This window comes from Gigantopelta aegis, chromosome 4 (genome assembly GCF_016097555.1).
Source record: "Gigantopelta aegis isolate Gae_Host chromosome 4, Gae_host_genome, whole genome shotgun sequence".
Classification (NCBI taxonomy): Eukaryota; Metazoa; Mollusca; class Gastropoda; order Neomphalida; family Peltospiridae; genus Gigantopelta; species Gigantopelta aegis.
In genome coordinates this window covers 95,223,091-95,247,123 of record NC_054702.1, presented here as the reverse complement: position 1 = coordinate 95,247,123, position 24,033 = coordinate 95,223,091, and the positions used below count along the sequence as shown (strand labels likewise).

Genomic DNA, 24,033 nt, shown 5'->3' with positions numbered 1-24,033 from the left:
TGCAATCAATCCCCGTCGGTAGGCCCATTGGGCTATTTCTCGTTCCAGCCAGTGCACCACGACTGGTATATCAAATGTCGTGGTATGTACTATCCTGTCTGTGGGATGGTGCATATAAAAGATCCCTTGCTGCTAATCGAAAAGAGTAGCCCATGAAGTGGCGACAGCAGGTTTCCTGTCTTAATATCTGTGTGGCCCGTAACCATATGTCTGACGCCATATAACCGTAAATAAAATGTGTTGAGTGCGTCGTTAAATAAAACATTTCTTTCTTTCTTTTTGCCACACTCGCCAGACCCAGACCTAGCTTTGGTGTGTTTTGGGGCATTCGAGGGAGGAGGGGGATTAATTTTAAAATATTTGTTTAAAACTATGTCAATTGGAATGAAACAACTTAAGAACTCAGCATAACATACTGAGTGGTAAAATATTAGGTTTATCTGAAAACATTTGTCGAATGAAATGGTTTAATTATATACTTCCAAACACGTAGGGGTAGGCCTAAATGTATTTGGCCCTGCTGTCTCACAAAAAGAGGTGCTCCGTCATTGGAGGGAATCTAAAGACGGACAAATTTATATAGAATTATAATAGAGTTATGGTTCTTTTTGACGGATTCTTACTTTGTAAAATGTCACATTTAATCACAAATATCGTTTTGTCAGCGTTTCGTCAAAGTAGAAGGTGTTGCCAACCTGCACTTTGTATCGCCCAGAACAAACAATTATTTTATACGAGCAGTAAATGCTCTTTGAAAGAAAGTAAGACAAGTGAAAACTTCAAAGTTGTGAAGTGATGGTATCACGCCACAGTTTATATCACGTTATTCAACTTATTGTCACTTGGGGCTTCTTAGGACAAATGTACACATTAATTTTATTAATACCCCCTTTTTAGCAGCAGCATGTAACTGCATGTATCACGAGATATTATGTCACTATCAGCCCGAACATAAACAAAGTGTCTTTTTTTCTCTCAGTATTGAAAATGCTTCAAATCAAGCTGCCAACTTTGTTTTAATTATAATAGTACCATAAATAGTGTGCACGTTATCAGTTTTGCCTAATTTGCAATATTTTGGTATTAATGAAATGCCTCACATAGCGAAATCCAGGTATCACAAATTCCTGCAAAGTTATCGTCTGCAACACTGACATCTGACCTGCCAAAGTTAGACAATATACTATGTGATCATTACCAGGCCTTCTAGAATACGGTGGCCCGATGCCCGAGGCCAGTGTTTTTTGGATTCGGGCCAGTAAACGTTATTTTGTACAATCCTGATGGCAAGTGGTAAAAAAAATAAAAAAATAATCTACAACGCTACGTCCTACGATCATACAAAAACAAAATAAACATCTACAAGTCACTTCTTTCGATTTGCGATTCACATGCAATATTTCACTAACAAACAGTTGGCCACCACTAATCTCTGACCCATTCATGACATTCATTGTTTTGCCGCCATTTTGTTTTTGACACTGGAATCCAAAGATTTGTTACTCTAATACTAATAATATGCAAAACGGTAACCAGTCTTTTATTAGTTTTAAAGGTTGCATGTCACTATTTACAAATACTTTAAACGTGTAAATTATTAATTTAATTTATAAAATATGACATAAATTGCAAAAAAGTTTTTTTTTAAAGTTTGGTAACACAGTATCATGAAATAGATAAATTTAACAAAGTACCCAAATTGAAAAATTATTAATATGGTGTGTGTGTGTGTGTTGGAGGGGTGGGGGGTGGGGGTGCCTTAAACTGCAATACATGTACACTTTATGCTAATAAAGGTTCTTAATTGTTTCTTTTCTCTCTTTGTTTTTTTGAGGGGTTGGGGGGGAGGGTGAGTTCCCATTCATAAGTAAATAAATAATGCTGTTAATTGTTGTAATATGTCGGTAACATGGATTATTTTTTATAACTTAGGTGATTTTAGTGGAAACAATTATTTTAAAATTTTAATAGGTACGGTAACTTTATTCTAAATTGATGAAAATTATTTGCATATTTTTCTAAACAAACAATAAAGCATGCCCAATGAGCCAATCTGTTGTGTAAATTGACAAATTGACTAAACATGATCTCAGTATGAAAAATGGACATTTAAAAAGTTAATTATTTTAATTTACTGTTTTTTTGTTTTATTAACAGTAAAAATTGGGCAAGTGAATTTTCAAATCCACTGGCCCTATGGCAAGTGAATTTTAAAAATATTCTAGAACCCCTGTCATTACACTGAACAATAAAATTTATGAAAGGCTGCAGTGTTCTCGCTGGGTGAAAATTAAAGGAGGGCGGCCGTGCGGCACCACACCCTTAAAAAAAACTAAAAGCAAAAAAAAATGGGGGTGGGGAGGAGCTTGGTTACCATATTGTTGTGTTGGTAGACTTTGTTGAAAAACATACTCCTACAAAAAAGTGCACAAATTTTTTTATATGAAATACAAGCAGACTCGTCTTTTAGTTGAACCGAACATGTTATCGGTCTGACATTCACGGACAGTTCCAGTTTTGCTGAACCGATCAAAGTTTTAATATTATTTTAATAAAGATTTCAAGATATACAAAACACAATAAAGATCTTTGTAAAGTGATCCCCTAATGTCGGATACATTTTTTGTTATGTCCATCTTCAACGAATGAATCGATCGCTGTGATAAATATTATCGCCAGCTGATAAAAAGTAGTTTTGTTTTTGTAAAGGCGGTGTATATATTATTTTGATAAATGATTTTAATGATAAACACTACCACTTTCATTCTTTTCATAAGAGGTGATATCCCTCCAAAATTAAAAATTTACAATATTTTATAAAGAACTGCTGAATAAACAGAATGACAGAAATGACAGGAAGTAAAAATCATCAGTTACAACCAATTATGTCTGCAATTGAGGACAAAATATCAGACGATAGTTGGTGCAAACAAAAGACAGAATGATCATTCTGATCACGTGACAAATTTGGCGCCAAATAAGTGGGGGGTTTTTAATCGGAGATTGCTGAATCCGTAAAAATTAAAATGTTTTCATTGTTCAAATAAAATATAACTTTTATTGTGTGTATTAAACATACAAATGGATACAGGTATGGGACAAAATAGAGGCTGTTAAAAATACTGTTAAATTACGTTACGGTAACTGTCATAAAATTTAATGTTTCGTCAATTGCTTTTTTGTACACAACGCGGCTTGTTTCCTTTGATGTCCAGTATGCAGACTGATCGTTGTGGGGGGTTTTATGTGTGGAAAAAAAGTGTGCATTTGGAAATGGCGGAGATAGGTGCTGGAAAATAAAGAGCGGCGCAGAAAAATAAAGGAGGGCGGAGAACGTGAAAGGAGGGTGGCAAAATGCAATAGCGGGGCGGGCCGCCCCACTTAAATGGAGCAGCGAGAACACTGGGCTGGTTGGGTTACCTCTTATGTTATTCACAGCAAAGTTCTTTTTGGTAATTTCTGGTGGGGGCATGTTTACATGTGCATTTACATTTACTACAAATAAAGGTGGTTCAGTGGTGGAATTAGAATTTTTGAAAATATATAGTTATGTACCTCTGTTAGACTAGAGTACTTAAGGTGACAATCTGAATTTTGGTGCCGTTGATATATAGAACAAGAGGATTAGACATTAACCTATGACGAAAATTTAATGTAAATATGTTTTCAGTGAACACTGTCTATTGGTCTGAAAAATATTCAATATTTTTTACAAGTTACAAACATTTGATGATTTTATTTTCAAAAGACGATTTTGATGTAAATTATTGCACAGAGTATAGACCCTACACTACTATAACAAGGACAAAAATAGACGGCCAATGAAACTATCGAAATCATTTGTGAAAATACAGCGGAAACACCTGTACGACTTAGCAGCTAGGGTTTTTTTTAGGAAAAGTTGGCGTTCGTGGGAAATTATCACTGTGTTTCACAATAAATATGTGTATGTATTATATATATATATATATATATATATATATTTATATTTATATATATATATTTATATTTATATTTATATTTATATTTATATATACTGAACAAAAAAAGAAACTTACGATTTGTTCATATAGTATTTGTTGTGTTAAAGAATTGATTGTGTAATGAAATTATATAGGTAGTATTAGCCTTGAGCTGTATTATCAGGATTCATGAATTTTATCGATTATTTTTGCACTGTTAATCGTCGACAACGTGAAATTCAATTTGCACGTGCATGCATGGTTCGACATGTCCCGTGTAGTATTCGGTCAATTTGTTTTACTTGTCTTACTGACATTGTTGTCAAGTGAATGAAAACGCTTCAAAATTTGTAAAAAAAAATTAAAGTTTTTTTACATTGTAGCATGCCAAGAATACCCAATAATTTACGCAAACGGGCGATTGGCATGCTTGATGCTGGCATGTCGACAGAAGACATTGCAAGGCATGTTGGGAGTTCTAGTCGAGCGATACGAAATCTTTGCGTAAGATTTCGAACGACAGGAAGCACCAACGACTTGCCACGTCGTGGACGTCCGCGTATTACAACGCGTTGTCAAGACCGCTATATCATGAACACGCATTTGCGCAATCGATTCTAAACTGCTACTGCTGCTAACACACCTGGGCTTCATAATAACCGAATCAGTGGGCAAACTGTTCGTAATCGTCTGCGGGAGAAAAGTTTACATGGACGATGTCCTTATGTCGGATGCGTTTTAACGCAACGTCATCGTCTTAATTGGGCACGTGTACACACTCGTGGATACGGCGACGCTGGAATACCGTTCTTTTTGCAGATGAATCCAGATTTTCTTTACAACGTGGTGATGGCAGGGTGCGTGTCTACCGTAGGAGAAATGAACGCTATGCTGACTGTTGTGTTCTTGAACGAGATCGTTTCAGGGGTGGGGGTTGTGTCATGGTCTGGGCAGCCATTGCCCATGGTTATCGTTCACCACTAGTCGTCATTGATGGCAATTTAAATGCTCAACATTACCGCGATGACATTCTCACTCATCACGTCATTCCTCTGTTCCATAACAATGCCAACATCTCGATTTTTCAGCATGATAATGCCACCTCTCATACAGCTAGAGACACTGTAAATTTTCTTAGGACAAATAACATTGATTTCATTGATGACTGGCCCGCTAAAAGTCCTGATCTCAACCCCATCGAGCATGTCTGAGATAATCTGGACAGACGATTGAGGCGTTGTCCCAACCCACCCGCTAACGTCAACGAACTTCGTCAAGCGCTCATTCAGGAATGGAACAATATTCCACAGGCAGAAATTAACATTTTAGTCAATTCTATGTGCCTGCGATGCACTGCAGTGGTCAATTCAAGAGGTGGTCATACCCGTTATTAAGTGGGGGTTTTTTTTTTTAACCCCTACCACACTTGGTCAAAATTTCTTCCAGCTTCTGTTAACCTATGGCCATGATTTTTGCACCAAACGATGCATCATGGAACACTCTTTAAACGCATATATAACAATTATTCCCCCGGTTTGTTTTCATCAAGATATGTTCAAGCAAAGTTAGCGGAAGTTTCTTATTTTGTTCAGTATGTATATATATATATAATGTGTCTGTGCCCCCACCCCCCACCCCCCACCCCCTACACACACACATACTCACACATTTTGGCACCTTCCTATGCCCATGACAAGTTTACAGTCTTTAAAACTTTAACTGTCATTTGAATTATTTGTTGAATTTTTTATCCTGGTGTCAAACATTTTCAATATGATGAGCAATGTACATTAAAATGTAATAAATACCCATACATCATACATACAATATACTTCTTTACCTTTCTCATGTCTCATTAGTTCATTCTGAAAAACTTCCCCCAAAAAACAAGCCAGTACATGTAAGCCATAAAGGTGTTTCCACCATATTTTAACAAACATCAAATGTTTCCGATAGTTTTATTAGAACTGTAGCAATTTGTTTTTCTTCCATATATTTAGAGGCACTGATTTTCCGCAATCACAGAATCACCCATCTGAAATGGAATTTCCAATGTTTTCCCAAAACGTTATTTTCCTGCAAATAATTTAATTAATTAAAATGGATTTAACAAAGTTGTTTTGGAAGCAGAAATTGTTGACACAGATATCAACCAGTACTAGCCAAGACACTGATATCTTTGTGTGTTACACTAAATGTTTATTAAGTATAGCACATTATGTTCTACCAGTCATCTTTTGTTCATATGTTTCTGTCGATTTAACTGAAAACCAAGGATTTCAAGCTCAAATTCTCAGATAATTATGCTGGTAAAAGATTTATTATATTCATGTATTGTTTGATTAATTCATAATATTAACTGTATTGCCAACCTTGCAAACGAATGTGATATTTGCATATTGTAAACCAGCGTTTGTTGAAAATAATTACTACAGGTGAAGTAGTTGGTAATTATTTTCTGGATAGTTTTGCCAAAACCAAGAATTAACAAACTTCAGCTGTTTTCTTTACTTCAATTTTTTTTAAATTATGTTAGCTGTCAGTGTTGAATCAGTAAATGTTATTTATTGTTTGAAATTGTTTGTATTAATTAATATTTTAAAGAATGTGAGAATTTCCCCATTCGGCTACAGCTGTAAAAACCTGACCCGCAGAATGGAGATTCCCCTTATTCTGTATATTAATTTCATGAACAAAGAGTTCAGTTGTTATTTTATAGTATTTTATATTAATAAATGAATACATGTAATTATACAGTGTGTGGTTCATACATGCATGTACCTGCATGAACATAAAAAATTATCACATTCAGCAATGTATGTGATATTTATGTGGTGTGAGTGTGTATGTGAGTCAATGTAATAAAAAAGGAATTTGTAAAATTGTGAAATAGGAAAAAACCTAATTTTTTAATATACTGAAACGGAAAAGAGAATTTCAAACAGAAAATCAGTGCCTCTGCATGACAATATGGTAGCGTACATGTAGGTGCCACACTCTGTGCAGATATTTATATCAAATTCTACTTTCAGTAATAAAATCTTGAAATGTTTGTAATTTGGCCACTGAGTAAGATTATCCTATTGGTCAGTAATGTTAGTACATGTAGTTAATTCAGGGTTACATGTACATATTTCTGGGTGAGCAAAAGATTTCGCCAAATTATCTATTATACTATAAAAATTACAAAAACTGTTATTTTCTAACTAATTATCAATTATTTTAAACACATTTCACCATATTAAAATAAAAGTTACAGTTGGCTAATTTAGTGAGTGCATAAAAGATCCTATATTAAAGTTGACTCTACAATATTTTGTTATTTTCACATTTATTTGTAAAATTAATCGATTCCACACATAATCTTTCCATAATTAACTCAAGAGGGGTTTCCTGAATAATTTGCACATAGCTAAATATAGCATATGGTCACCATTTTTGTTTGGGGGTTTTTTGGTCAGTTTTCTGCAAGGAATTAAGGAAAAAACTTAAGTGTGTTGAATGTGACTCGAGGCATAAAACAGTGATGTCACTAGTCAATGCGTGTGACACACTTTCAAGATTTCCCCCCACCCCCACCCCCCAATAAAAATGCTCTACTAGTAAATGAAAGTATTTGGTTGTAATTTTTTATAGGCGTATAGCTGAAGGTATAAACTTTGTTTTAAAGCAAAAAGTAATAAATATTTATGGCGGGAACTGCCTTTATTACAATGTTGACATAGCACCTTTAATATTAAGAATAGATTGTGCTGTCCTCTTGTTCACTGAACCTGTATTTGTTTTGTTTTTCAAATGTAAAGATACAAGTTTTATTTGTTTTGTTGTTGTCATGTACTGCATGTAACTTTAATATTGTTTCTTCCTTTGATTTTAGTACATGAAACACAAGCAGAAAATACAATTATTGTAAGTATAAGCAGACAATATGTTTTGTAGTGCAATGTGTAGCTGGCAGTGTGTATACGAGTTGTAACATACCTGCATATATTAAAAGTACTCTTTCAAATGGTTTTTAATGTTCAGATTTGTTAAGAGGATTTGAACGACCCCTTCACCCCACTCCCTCGTCACCAGCTGTTGAGGCTAAAACAATGTAGACAAAAAGCTTCACTAAGTTCATACTCAAAACCACCCACCCGCTGCACCCAGGTTCAGACCGAGCTACGCCCTTGGAGGTCCCCAACCAAAAAAAACATGTAACTAGTCTCTTTTGGCTTCGTCTTTATTTTATACTCCATATATACACGTAGCAGGGTTTAAACTGGACCCCAAGAATTATTAGCAGTTTGGTGAATATATGGACAGAAAATATGTACAGTAGTCAAATTAAAGTTCCAATTAGCTAAACAGGAAATATAATAAAATTAAATCGCAGTAAATAAATTTATTTTGGGTGATCCATATTGATAATGTGTCAAAGATGTAAATGTGTGTTCTGATTACTGCTTGGCAACATAGTTTACACATCGATATATGAAGACATCAGAGGTGAAAATGGCAGTAATTATAACGTTTTGGTGAATTAACATAAATAAATAAGCAAAATTCAGTTTCATTTGCACTGGACGATTTAGTGACTTAACAGCTTAAATCCTGTGCAGGAAAAGGCTTCATATATATATATATATATATATATATATATATATATATATATATATATATATATATATATATATATATCATTTAGAATGTGTTAAAGCAATCAAATGTTTAAGACCTAACCTTTTTTGATGATTTTGTTTTTTTGCATTTACAGGTGGAAGGTATCAAAGTAAAATCAGAGAAGGAAGACCGAGTACTTCATGTCCACAATGCAGATGCCTGTCCTCTCTGCAGATTGAATCTGGATCTAAAATATACAGTATGGCTTTTGTTACTGTTTACATACAGAGAGATGGATTCTCCACGGTTCAGGCTGGACATCTATTTTAAGTCTCAATCCTAAAATTATATCTTTTATTCAGTTTTTAATAATTTACAGTATTTGAAATGGTGGAGAATGGTTTGTTAATCACAGATGAAAAAATAAAACATGATTCTTCATGCAATATATTATACCATGTAATATTATTTTTCTGTTAAAATAATCAGAACATTCTTTGTACAGACATTGTTTTTAGTACCATGCTTGTCATTTTTGTCAAATAATTACTCTTGAAATTAATGTGAGCCAGTTATTGATGCAAACACACCAGTAATTATTAGATACTATCTGTGTTATTTTGGGGTTTTTTTTACTGAATATTAAGGGGAGTGGGAGCATACATACCTGAATACATGTGTGAAATATAAGTACTGTTTTATCAATAGAACAAGTAGTCTGTGTACTCTTCTTTTAAAAAGATGCTTTCGGAATTAGTGAGCTGTATTTTACACTGCGGTATACATATCGATGAATTAACTAGCTGAATACCTCGTTTGCTACCAACAAACCAAATGTAGCTAGTGTTTACCTTAGTGCATGTTCAAACAAATCATTGACATGATAGGTTTTGGGGTTGTTCTATTTTAATCATAAACATCTTGGCTTTCTTTTCTGATGTATGAACTTTTTAAGGTTGCAATTTCGAGATAATAATAAAAAGATACATTTTGTGTATCACATATATACCTATAATAATAATTAATAATCATTATTTATATATACACCTATTGCTTCTAATGAAAACACTGCCAATGTTTACTCACATTGTTTTTCTTTTCATTGAAAAACTTTAACATTTTATATGAACTTTTAGATATAAAACTACGAGTCAGAATAAGCATGTTTCACATCCATAAGCCGATGATTAATTAATCAATGTGCTCCAGTGGTGTTGTCGCTAAAAACAAACAAACTTTTTTTTAGATATAAAATGTCTTCATATTGAAATAATGGCTGTTATCTTTTCAGGATGTTTTATTACTCAGTCAGTTTCTGCGTGCGGATGGCTGTGTATTGCCACGAAGAGTGACAGGAATTTGTGCTAAACAGCAGACCAAAGTACAAGCATTGGTTCAGAAGGCACAAAGAGCCGGTATGACTGAGACTTTTGTTAATGAAATGATATATTCATACAGTATCCATAAAAACAGAAAAATGGGCAAAACTTTGTAAATATTTTTTATATCGTAATAATTATTCGGGGCTTGGAACTTAAGAATTTGTCTTCCACCAAAAGCAATTTTGAGCCTGCCTATGGCAATTTCTATTTTTTATTTTAAAGCGACATTTGCAGCAAATAAACATGACTGAAAGGTTATTTTGCTGTATGTAGACATATTTCAAATGCACAAACGTTGAATACTGGCAGATAATATAAACTAGGTATATACATTTTGTCATTATTGAGGAGCTTTACCGACAGCACTTTTGTGCCGTCGGTGATGATCTCTACCTACGGCAAATTATATCTCAATGACGACAGTTGCCATCATTAAGTTCAAGAGCTGATTATTACCTGTACACTATTAAAAGGCCAAATATGACTTTACATTAAATTTGCTTTTCGTAAGTTGTGTGTTCACTTGTGTGGATGTGGCTAAAATCCCACATAATTAAATAACATAGGTCTGTGTACATTTATCCGGTGCAGTCTTGCATATGGCAGCGTATACGTTTTTGCCAATCGGATCATGTAGTGGCAGGTACAGAAACATGTCCCCAAAACACATAAGTGAATACAAGACCGTACTGGTAACTGTATAAATGGACACACTGTGTTTGCACTGCATATGCACAAAATTCCCAATTTAATATATAAATATTTTTGTAATTATGTCTTTTCTGATAAATTAATTTAATAATGGTGCATTGTATCATTCAGTGATCTAGATAAAACATCTCGTTAAAACAAAGGACCATAACAAAAAATCTTGGATAAATCTCTAGCTATGAAATTAGCCATTTATTTCAGATCCCATATTTAATATATGTTTGTGTTCTTTCTGTGTCATGGGGGCGAGACGTAGTCCAGTGGTAAAGCACCCGCTTGATGTGCGGTCGGTTTGGGATTGATCCCCATCTGTGGGCCCATTGGGCTATTTCTCACTCCAGCCAGTGCACCACGACAGGCACATCATAGGCTGTGGTATGTGCTATCCTGTCTATGGGATGGTGAATATAAAAGAATCCTTGCTGCCAATCGAAAAGAGTAGCCCATGAAGTGGCGACAGCGGGTTTCCTCCTTCAATATCTGTGTGGTCCTTAACCATATGTCTGACGCCATATAACCATAAATAAAATGTGTTGAGTGTGTCGTTAAATAAAACATTTCCTTCTTCCTTTCTGTGTCATGTTGCATTAACTGTCATTGAAGTTGGAAATATTTGTCATATCTCACAACTCTAATGTCAGTGTTCTTACTTTCAGGTCTTATGCCAAACTACAAACCAGACTTAAAAGATGGAAAAGAAAGAAAGACATTGAAATCACAGTACAAATGGAAAAAATACAATGTGTACTTTGAAGAAGATTGATATTACATAACATCATAATATTATTATCAAGTGTTTTTGTGGTGACATGCTGTGTGTGGAGCTGATTGCACAGTGTTTTAGTATTCTACAGCTCTAGAATAAATATATTCACAAACTGGAAAGATTAATAAACTTCTACTAATCTATAATTAGGTAATTGTTTTCCCAGTCTGATTGAAATCAGTTCTTAATGTATATTCTGTTAAGAGATGTAATGATACAGCATTATATTGTGATACAAGGTCCGCAATATGATGCATTGATTTACAGTAGCTGTATTGTGATGAACACGAGATAGATATGTACATTCAAACCTGTATATAACGGCCACCCAAGGGACCTAACAAAAGTGGCTGTTATAGAGAGGTGACCCTTATATACAAGTTCAAAATTAGAACCCATATATTAAAGAATATCACAACTGTCATAAAAAAAGATGTCGCATTTTTAAACCATTCCCACACTAGCTTGTTTATGTCATCATTGCCTGTTGCTTTCTTCTGCCTTTTTCTTTTGGCTGAAACATTATTGTAAAAATCAGCCAGAACATCAGCTTCCTTTTTAAAATAGACTTAATCTGAAAACGTCCTACACCAAAATGATCGGCGATCTTTCACGCACTTAAAGTGCCTTTCTTAGATTTGTTAATAACGTCGATTCTCTGTTCTAACGTTAAAGTATGATTTTTCGGTGGCATTTTGCATGCAAATGTATTCGTTGATATATTTCACAAACGCTAACATTGACTTGCAGAAGATATTTTGTGTAATTGAAGGTTATTACCCATGTGACATGTTTGACTCATTTGTTTGTTTTATGTCACCGCTAATCCTTCAGTGGAGTATGACCATTGATTACATCTGAATAAGATCAGGAGTCGCTTAAATAATCCGAACACGGGACATCTGCAATGACCACCGCCTTCAACAATTCATGTTTATTTAACAATCATGACTGGCTACACACAATGAAACACCTAACATAATACCTTGTTTGTTTAGTTTCTCGAGACTCAATAGAGTGACCATACATACAGATTACATTATGTACAGCCAATGGGAAGTCGTCTACTATTCAGTGAGGATGCTGAGAACCAATCGAATTACCCCACCAGTAACGGAAGTTACTGAGTGTCCGTTTGTTTTTCAATTATGATCAGAGAATTACAATGGAACTTTACTTTGACAGAAAATAAACCCAAAGCTTTTACATGACATGGCCATATAAACACATTTAATTTATAATTTTTAAGATGACTGAAAAAGTAAAGACATAACCAGCGTCAAAACATAAAGCAAAAAACGTCTTTACGACGATCATCTTGTGACCGTTATAGCAAGTTCAACCTGTGATTTTGGGTGGAAAATAGTGACCGCTGGCCGTTAAGGACAGGTGACCGTTATGTACAGGTCAAATAAAGAAGGAAATGCATTGGGGGGGGGGGGGGGGGGGGGGGGGGGGGGGGGGGGTATAGTGGTCGTTATGTACAGGTGACCGTTAGACCAGGTTCGACTGTATACACATACATATATACATATCGTAGTCACTGTCACTAGGTACATATTCTGTTTTGTATAAAGTTAAGTTTGAGCTACTACAAACAACAAGGCCACCAGAAAGACATTGGGTTGGTTAAAATTGATAACTCAAACAAAATATGTTAAGTAATGTGCAATTTAAAATGATTAAAAAAAAAATGGTTGCAATTGGCACAAATACTTGCACAGCCCAACAGCTAGGGTTGGTGCCTCTTTGCAATACATAAATATTGCATTACGGGCTAAGTATTGCGATATGGATCAGTTGTGGCCTGTGTCTTCGGATACATAGTATCACAACCTACCCATATCATTACATCTCAATACTTCATTGTCTAAAAGTGGTAATCTCATTTTTCTGCAGTGTAACAGTTTACTAATGGAAAATAAAATACAACTACATTTTTAATTAACTTACGTTTTTACTATTAACATTCAAGTCTCCTTACCGTCAGTCCAGAAGTGCTCCACACTGTTTCATGTTTTTTATTTTTCATTTAATGTGGTTGGAAATTATATCCAATATAAATTGTAGAATGGCAAAGAAGAAATGTGAACTGAATGATATATTTTACAATGAATAACAGGTTTATGATATAGGTTATCAGCTGTATCATGTGAAGGTAATATGTGGAAATCCAGACGGCTTGCAAGTAGAATTTCCCATTCATCTTGAACAAGATAACTTGCCTACCCAAGGAGAGTCTGAAACTAGCTATAATTAGGTTTTAAGAAAAAAGAAAAAAAGATAGTCTGTGCACTGGAGAGGACTATCCAACTATCTGCATGAAAGACGATCACATTTCTAATGCTTTGCATTCATTATAATTTCCCCTCTAAAATAGTTCAAATACTGGTGGTTTTAAAATAAATATTAACTGATTTTGTTTTATTATACATTGTTTAAAATAATATAATATTTTGCAGTAGGGTATTTTAGGTGTTTTAAAACATATAGCCCATTGACAGTATGCATTTTACAGTATGCATGAAATTACGATCTGTACTATAATATACAAAGTACCCTTCACCACAAATACAATGAGTAAATATTCATGTTGTTCCTTCTATATACTAAATATGTTTTAAGAAAAACAAAGACAGAAGTGTTATATAGTAATATTTATTAAGACTTGAGAATGATTTACCTAGACAAAATAAAATAATTTGATGCACAAGTAGTAAACAGTACACAGTAATAAAGGGAGATAACAAATACTGAAACAGCAGATCTTACTGATTGTGATTCATGAATAATGCATTGTATTTTGTAAGCCCATCAGTTGAAACATGTTTGCTAAATTAGTAAATACAAAGTGGAAAGTTCTGCAATAAAGACATTGTCAAAACAATATGGTTTGACTGATGATAATTAAGCTGACTGATCGGGCACAAACAATACATTGTACATCTGTGAAGAATAACAAATGTTGCAAACAATGAATATTTTGCTTTATGTGATAAATATCCGTCAAAAACTGTCAAAGAGTTGAATGTTTTTCCATAAACTCCCATGAAGATTAACCAAATTTCCTCAGATCTTGTTTACTCCTAAATTGTTTGGGTTTTTTTTTCTTTTTACATTTTATTAGTAAATTGAATGGAATCCACATCTAACTACATTTAAAACTGCTGAACTTTTGCAATAGTAGGTTTGTACTAAGGTAAACGTGTATTACTATCAACAACAAAATCTATCGCTGACAACATTGGATTTCATATCTTCCTTTTCAATATATTTTATTTATATTTGTTTTGAATTTTTTGTTGATGAGACTAAATTCAGAGTATAAATATTATATTTACAGATCAAACAAAGATAATAGTTTCTTTTCATCTTCAGATGATTAGCCACATTGGTTGTAAATTTACAACATGAATGGCAAATCCATATTCTTCTCTCCATTTCCAAAGTACACTGATCCGTATTTGCGTGATCCTGGAATGTGGTAAAATGTGTATCCCTGCCAGAGTAGGCTGCGGAGAGTGACCAGCCCACTTCCTCGTTCAAACTGCAGGCTCCACGATCCTGGAAACATGAACATAGCAGTTTTATTATACAGAGCAATAGAACACAGAATGTCTTATGGCAAAGGTTGTTTTTTTAATATATTACTATCTGCACAGTGTTTTCCCCAGCTTGTTTTAGCATGGTATGGCACCATACCTCAATAGTCAATACCTTAATATTCTAGCACCATTTTACTGTAATCCGCATCATGCTGGCTTGAGATTAAACAAGCCTTTATCAATGATTCATTCTAAAATTGCTTTTATAAAACGCTCAGAAAATGTGTTATTAATTCATAAAATATACATGTATATTTTGCCATTCATTTATTAAATTTATTTTTATTTCAATTAATTGTTTTGTGTTTAAGGAGGAAAAAAGTGTCCTGAAAATGGTGAAAATACCCCAACGTGTTTCCTCTACCGTGCCTTGCCAAATTTCTAGGGAAAACACTAGTACATAATATAAAAATGGAGCAAGGAAAGTAATGTTTCATTAACCACACCTCATCACATTGCTCAGCTTGTCACTGGCATTTGTTTAGGCCTCCAAAAATTAATTTTGATACTTGAAATAATTTGTTAATAGAAGAAAGGAAATGTGGTTTTAACGACACACTCGTCACATTTTATTTATGGTTATATGGCATCAGACATATGGTTAAGGAGTACACGGATATTGAGAGAGGAAACCTGCTGTCACCACTTCATGGGCTACTCTTTTTCGATTAGTAGCAAGGTATCTTTTATATGCACCATCTCACAGACAGGATAGCACATACCACAGCCTCTGATATGCCAGTCGTGGTGCATTGGACTATTTCTCGTTCCAGCACAGAATACGCACACTACAATTAGCATCTATATACATGTATATATTTCACACAAACAGTATAGTACATCAAAAAATATTTGATACGGTACACCAATTGTTGTGTTCTAGTAATAAGAATCAAATAAATACTTAGTGTATCAGTAGTTCCTTCACTTCCATTAAAATAAATCCCAATATTGGGGTTGGTGTAATGAAGCAAGAAAGCCAAACCTTTTGGAATGTCCTCTTCCACAATATCCAAGAAGTCAATAGCTTTGTCCATGTCGGCTTTCTGCAGCAGTGTCTTGTCACTTATTAATTTTGGCTCCCGGAAATGGCAGTAGTTACAAAGTTTGGCTGCTTCTTGTACGTTCAGGCCTTAAATATACACAAAAATACAAACTTGTGAAACAAGCATCAACATAAAAGAGTATTGTTTATAGTTTTATAACTGCTGCAAACATACTGATATTATAACATTTGACAGTACAGGCTATTAGTAAGTTAAAAAAAACATTGTAATGTAAAATATAGTATTTTATGCATGGCAACATACTGATATGAGAATATTTTTAGCAGCAATTTCAATACTGTTGCAGTTTACACATCTTGCAGTAGAAATTTAGTTTGATTTGTTTAATGACACCACTAGAGCACACTGATTTATTAATCCCTCGCTACTGGATGTCAAACATTATTAGCAAGGGATCTTTTATATGCACCATCCCACAGACAGGATAGCACATACCACAGCATTTGATAGATGTAAATGTTGGTCACCTCCAGTACTCGTATCTTTTATCATTCTTGGTTACCCCCTGAAGATCACCCATATATTTAAACTTTGTTTGTAACTGACATCAAGCATTCTGGTTATATTTTGAATTGTATGCTACCTTCAAAACTTCTGTTTGCTACAACTTCTCCTGTTGGTGTTTTGATGAACGCTGCACGTGGTACAATTCTGACGTCTTCATCAATTTCACTAATAACCGAGGCCAACCGATCTTCTTCCTTGATGGTGATCTAAAAGAGAAGAAAATCAAATTCATAAACTGAAATCATTATGTGTTCTGTACGACATTTTACAATTAAAGTTTCAAATAAGTTTTAAATTATCAAAATAACTTTTTTTTAAACTGAAGCTGGATCAGACATATGTGCAGGGTCATTCAATTATGTAAACATATATAATATTGATTAATTTAAGGCGTTTTTTGTTTTTGTTTTTTTACACAAGTTAAATGTAAAAAAAAAATGGTAACTAAGACATTTGTAACTATGATACATTAACATTCAGTTTGCCCATATTAAGTTTCTTCTATTTTTAATTATAAATATGGTACCATATCATTTTTTTGTAACCTATGGGAGATTCCTGTTGAAAAATATCTGAACTCAAGCCCAGGCTTAATATGGTAAATTTTCCTGTGTTTAAGCCCATGGGCTTCATTTCGTGTGGGCTTAAGTAAGGAAAAAATCCTGGAACATTTACTGTGATAAAGGTGACACAAAGGTTATGCAGCTATTTAGCTCAATTCATTGTGTGCTGTACCATAAATGTTGTTGAATAATACTCAGGACTGCATATTTTTAATCATCGTCTAACATAACTATGGATTGGAACTCTTATTTTTTTCATTTCAACTTATATTTCTGTGCTTATATCCAATTAAGGTTCAAGCATGCTGTCCTGGGCACACACCTCAGCTATCTGTCCAGGACAGTGGGTTAGTGAAAAAGATGAAGGTGTAGTGGCCTTACACCTACCCATTGAGCCTTTAAGAACTCGATCTGGGTTGGAGCCGGTACCAGGCTGTGAACCCTGTACCTGCCAGCCTGTAGTCTGATGGCTTAACCACGACGCCACATAGGCCGGTCTCGCAACTCTATTAATGTGCCCCAATGATAGATGTATACAGTTATCTACCTTGTGTACCCAGGCATGAAAGTAACACAAAGATTTAACTAAAAATATTTTAAATAAGTCCTCTTTATAATTATGACCCTTTTAGTTATTTCCCTGAGACTAAAAATACTTGTATCATTCTTTACTTTTAAACCATAGGTTGGCATTTAGGATGCCATGGGCTGGTTTGTATAAATCTCAGCTGAAGATTCACAAATAACTGTGGTCTTCTACTATACCCCAAAGGTTTCAGGCACATTTGTCTTGGGTCCAATCTCTAGCATGTCCAGTGACCTGACCTGGGACAGACATAATAATGGTAATCAGTGTTCGAGATTAACGGTATCCCGATATCCTGGGGATACCAGAATTTAATTTTGGATATCAGACTTCACGAACCCAGTATCCCACCGGGATACCATAAATTGTTTTGTTTTCGCTCCTGCGTTTCTATTTTTGGCTGAAACAATGAAAGTCGTCATTTACTGGTGAAGTTAAAGGCATACTGTCACGGATTTAAGGACCTTATTTCTCTAAAAACTGATAATAAATAAAAATTAAATTAATTGTTGGAAACCAAATCTAGCTATCGCATCACCTTAACTGAACCATTACGGAGTGAAATCCATGTCATCCCTCTCGGCAATTTCAGTTTTTGAATTATGAACCATTGATATAATTCAATTATTTTTACAAAATGTCATTAATAAATGGAGTATGGTGGTCATGAAGATAGTTGAATAAAGTACATTTAGGGACAAATCAAATTATTTTTGTTCACATAATACTTTGTTCGACCATTAAATAGGTCAGTAGTCTGTAACAATATGCCTTTAAGTAACAGTATTTTCGAGCTCGTACCTAGTCTAATGCTATGCCGTAACAATATCTCCCGCAACTCGTACCCAGTCTAATGCTACACTGGAGCAATAGTGCCGTAGCAATAGACTAGGAACTGCTAAGTCGCTATTGTTTTTGTTGGATGTTTCTCCCTTCAAATTTTATTTGAGATATTGATTCCACATCTGCAGAAAATTTATACAGGTAGGTTTATCATTAGTAGATTACTGCTAAATATTAATTTATGTCAGTATTATGCAAAAATATATGCAGCAAATCTTTCTTGCCGATTCCGTTTGATTGCGAATTCATTTAAGTGGGATACTAAATTCTCAGATGGGATACCAGATTTTAAGATGTTAGTATCCAACTGGGATACTGCCCAAAAATTTTAATCTTGAATACTGGTAATTGTGACTAATCATGTTCCTCAGAATGACAGAAGCAACCTTTAATATAGTACACATGGAGTACTGGTTTGAAATTGAAGTAAGCCAATAGGTCCACCCAGGCAGGTTTATCATATGACCATTCAAATTTTGGGCTTGTGCTCTACCACAGTGACAGACTAACTTAGTATCCTTCACTATAAGTTAGGATGTAATGTAATCTAGGTTATATAATTAATACGTTTAGAGCTTACAGTCTCTTCTTCCTCAACAGCTTCTTCACCCTCTGTATTCTTCTTAATTTCCACATGTTCAAACTCATTGGATGGATCGCCCAGAAATCTTCCCTTTGCCAGCTTACTCTGCTCTTTCATGGCTTCAGTTGCAGGTGGAAGTAAACCCCAGTTAATGCAGTCTTTGCTGGAAAAGAAATCACACCAGCTTTATTTGCATGTTAATGAAGGTAGATGGGGCAAATCTGTATTATAAGCCATCTAAGGTCTCACTACACAGTTGACTTCCAGGTGAGAGTTCATTCATCACGTTCCACTATAGTTTCTAATTGTGATATATACTCTTCAAAAGAAGAAACGCAAAACCACATTGTCGTAACATTTGGAGAATTGATTTAATTATTGAATGGTGAGTCCGATAATTACCAAATGTTGCAGGATTGTTCACAATTCACTCTAGTCCATTGTGAGTAAGTGATAGGACACACCACCAAGGTCAAGGTCATCTGGAGTCAATACCGGGTGTGGCCTCCGCGTGTGTTGACAACTGCCTGGCACCGCCTGCCCATTGAAGCAACCAGAGTACGGATGACGTCCCGGGGGATGGTGGCCCACTCGGCCTGCAAGGCTGCTGCCAGCTCGGGCAGGGTCTGGGGCTGTGGTTGTCGCTGTCGGAGGCGTCGGTCCAACTCGTCCCATAGATGCTCAATTGGGTTCAAATCCGGTGATATCGATGGCCAAGGAAGGACATTAATGTTGTTGTTCTGTAGGAAAGCCGTTGTGAGACGTGCTGTGTGAGGCCTGGCGTTGTCATGTTGGAACACTGCGTTGGCGTTGGCCATAACTGGAACGATGTGTGGCCGGAGGATCTGGTCAATGTAGCCCTGTGCATTCAGGTTGCCCTGCACGTGGACCAGGTCAGTTCTGCCAGTGTGTGAGATGGCTGCCCACACCATGACACTACCCCCGCCGAATCTGTCCACTTCCTGCACGCAGTTTGCCGCATAACGTTCACCACGACGCCTATACACGCGACATCTTCCATCATGACGTCGGAGCAGAAATCGGGACTCGTCACTGAACCACACCTGTCTCCATCGCAGTTGAGGCCATTGTCGATGAATCTGGCACCACTGCAGTCAGAGTCGATGGTGTTGTGGTGTTAAGATGACACCTCGAAATGGACGTCTGGCACGAATTCCTACCTCACGTAGGCGGTTCCGTACGGTCTGGTCGGATATCCTGCGGCTGTGGAGGTGGCAGTAGTCAATCGTTCCCGAAGGTGGCGTACCCGGATGTAGCAGTCCTGCCCGGGGGTAGTGACCCGTGGTCGACCGGATCTAGGGAGGTCACGTGTTGATCCATGTTGCTGGTAACGGTCCCACAGTCTGGAGATGGTGCTTGGGGACACATGGAATGCCCTGGCAACGGCCGTTCTGGATTCGCCTGCGTCTAGTCGGCCGATGGCATTGTTTCTCTGCGGTTCACTGAGACGTGGCATGTCCTGGATTGTCAACTGTCGGCCAGATACAGAGGCCAGGCAAGCGAACACCCTGCACTTTTATACTGTCGGTGTTCATGTTGCACGTGCAGACAACGCACGTGCAGTGGTGACATGGTTTGCACGTGGCTGCGTTTTTGCGAATATTCACATTTTGGAACTTTATTGTACAGTAGCTGCGTTTTATCGAATGTAACCGTGGGAATGTGTTTGGGACATGCAATGACCTTATATTCACAAAGCATGAACCGGTAGGAAACATAAAATCGGAGTTATAACCCATTTGTACCCTTTTGCGTTTCTTTTTTTGAAGAGTATATGTTATGGTTCACATACTGACTTCTAGTAATTGGGGAAGAATTAAAAGAATTTGTATTTTTAATGGTTAAGCCTTCTGGCTAGATCATGCCCGTATTATTTTGTAATATTGTGCATTGACATTTTGGGACATGGGTGTATAGTGGAAGAGACAGCCAGAGTGAAGCAGTTACTGAACCATCTGTTCAGACCGGTACTACAGCCAGATAGCGAAAAACTGAGATGGAAATGTTCTTAATTTTGGAGTGAATATAAATGATTATATAATGTATGTTCACAATGGTTATGTTGTTAGTGCCAAAGAGAACCCATTCTATTGGCAATCTTCATTTGATGTTGGGTAATTTAACATGGATTTCAAGGGCAGATAACATCTGCGTAGTGAGACCAAAAATTCTGTAATAACGTAATTTTCATAAATGTAGCATAACATATAGTTATGTTTGTTAACATTTTGAGCCTTGGGTGGGGTTTTTTTTTTTTGGGGGGGGGGGGGTTCTTTGGTGGGTTGTTTTTGTTTGGGGTTTTTTTGTTGGGAGAGGGGTATGTCAGAGTATACTCAATACACATACAGGGAATTTTCTTAGTAGTGGATAAATAATTAAAACATCAAGTAGCATAGATCATAGCACTTAATTTTATTTTAAAACTGCTTTGCATTTTCAGCATAACAATATAATAAAATATAGCTGAAATTTGCATGGTTATCTTATTGATTACTTCATGTGGTGCATTGTCAGCTTTACCGGGTATATATTTTGTTATGACATCTTTGTGCTTTTATATTTGAAAAGACTAAATAATATGGATCAGCTGAGAATGTTTTACATTTGTTCATTGAGCAGTGGTCAGCCAATTGTAAACATGTATGCACTTTTGATTGTATCAACTTTCACGATTTGTTTTGCAGGCCTCTGAGAATTAAAAGTCTGTGTAACCCAAATATGAGTTACACAAAAAAATTTCAGGTAACCCATTTCATTTTGCGTAACCCGTTACAAAAAATATCATTATGTGAACACAATGGCAAACGATAGTGTAAAATATTTGTAATGTCTTCTTAGACTTGTGCAAATGCCACAATTTTTCACGCAATTTTCAGAGGCCTGGTTTTGTCACTGTTGGTCAAACTGACAATTAAAAAGTTTGTTCAACTAATAATTAATAATTTCCACACACACACCCCACCCCCCATACAATATCTGTTAGAAATTTTTCCAAAGGAACAGCAAAGCAGTTTTAAAGTATAGTATTAAAATAGAGAACCATGGATGCTAATTTAAGGAAGACTATAGTCCTCTTACTGATTATTGTGATGTTTAGAACCAATTATTGGAGGTCCCATAAATGTCAAAATGTTAATTAAAAAACCCCAGATGCTTACCTTGGTGAACTAACTATAGTCTGTCCCATCCAATTTAAAAATATACTATTTGTGTTTGCAATTTAAAAAAAATAAAATAAAACTCGGCTCAAAAATAAATAACTTGTCCTGTGGGATGGACTATAAATTCAATTAAAAATAAATACAAATACCAGTACTAAAAATATATCTTTAAAATAAGTAACTCATATTCACCTGTAAAATGTCCTCCTTCCTTTAAATTCATCTTTTTCTGCACCCTGTGCAATAAAATAATCATCTTTGGTGCCAACGATCTTCCCCCAAAAATATACCTTGTGAAACCTATTTTCGTTCTGTAAGATGACAAGTGATGTTTGAAGTGCGGCCTTTTGCTCTGGGCTGAGAATTACGCCACTAGTCCCAACGTAATCAATATTTAGATGAAGTCCTTCTGATTCCATTGTATCTAATTTGTTAAATATAATATGTCTTGTAACTTTCTGGAATCAAATGTCTCAAACCTAATGCTGTCTACACACTCGTTGTTTTGGTTTGGCGTTGCCAAGTAATCAATGCGCACGCACCTTTCAATTTCCGTTACTAGGATTATCATTTCCGGTATCAGAATACTACATTCTAAATTACAATTTGGATGTCGTAAAAACTTGCTAACAGAATAGGTATTCGTGATAACAGTTACTGATTAAATATATAATTTCGGAAATATTTAATATTATTATCACTTATTTCCACTCCAAAATTGAGAACCTTTACACCCCATGTGTGTGGTATGTAAGATTATGGGTGGTGCAGGAACCATTTCACCTTAGACCGAATATTTATGTCTCTATTAAGCTTATTTCGTGTTTTATTATTTAAAAAAAATGTATTTGTCTATTTTATATTAATATCGTATGTTCAATGGTTTTTATGTTCAAATGGCTGCAAAGGCCACTGCACATAAGATATTAATATAAAATAGACAAATCATTAAAAAAATTAATATAAAACATGAAATAAAGCTTTACAGAGACAGAAATGTTCGGTCTAATTTCACCCCAACTGCCTCTTCTGCTTGGGCAGAATGTAAGTTAGTGATGTTTTATTGGTAGGAGTAACCTATGTGGCGGGATTCCTAATAAATAGGCAGTGATTCGTTTGAAACCATAGCTGTTTGACAGTAATGTTAATGGGAATAAATAGGCTTAATGTCATCCTGATTTGGGCATTTTCATTTAATTCGGTCAAAAATCAGCCTGCCTCCACCCCATCCCCCTACAAAAATGGGAGCCTATGTCGTGAACACTTGATATTATCACTGCTTTGACAGTGATTCATGAGTGTATGCTATTACAGCTATATATATACAGGGCCGTAGCTAGCATGGGGGCAAGGGGAGCAGTTGCACTCCCCCCCACCAGAAAAAAATTCGGAAAGCATTATAGAAACTTAAAGAAAAGGAGTTTTAGATTATTAACTACTTAGTTGCCCCCCCCCCCCAATAAAAAATTCTAGCTACGGCCCTGATATATATATATATTCCAATGAGCTCTGTTTTGTGCTGTTAAACCATTTTTGGAGCCAATATTTACATGGGGTTGGGGGGGGGGGTCACATTGTCTACAATAGTCACGTTATATGACAACAGGAAAATATACAATGTGGTGGGTAAAAAGAGGTGTGATTGGGAGAGGGCATTGGTCACTACGCCAG

General features: G+C 35.6%; 2 protein-coding genes across 2 annotated transcripts; one reads left to right on the top strand and one right to left on the bottom strand.

Moving 5' to 3' along the window:
- The first annotated feature begins 604 nt into the window (after positions 1–604).
- Positions 605–12,209, top strand: LOC121371471 (39S ribosomal protein S18a, mitochondrial-like). Its single transcript, XM_041497392.1, has 5 exons — positions 605–761; positions 7,840–7,871; positions 8,722–8,826; positions 9,859–9,982; positions 11,317–12,209. Exons 1-5 carry the CDS (start codon positions 632–634, stop codon positions 11,421–11,423), a joined length of 498 nt encoding a protein of 165 aa, XP_041353326.1. The 5' UTR covers positions 605–631; the 3' UTR covers positions 11,424–12,209.
- Positions 12,210–14,068: 1,859 nt separating this feature from the next.
- LOC121371470 (radial spoke head protein 9 homolog) lies at positions 14,069–22,892 on the bottom strand. The gene is made up of 5 exons (XM_041497391.1): positions 22,555–22,892; positions 19,178–19,343; positions 16,682–16,811; positions 16,017–16,163; positions 14,069–14,990 (listed from the first exon to the last, which is right to left on the bottom strand). The coding sequence occupies exons 1-5, from the start codon at positions 22,779–22,781 to the stop codon at positions 14,830–14,832; spliced, it is 831 nt and encodes a 276-aa protein (XP_041353325.1). The 5' UTR covers positions 22,782–22,892; the 3' UTR covers positions 14,069–14,829.
- Between the last annotated feature and the right edge of the window lie 1,141 nt (positions 22,893–24,033).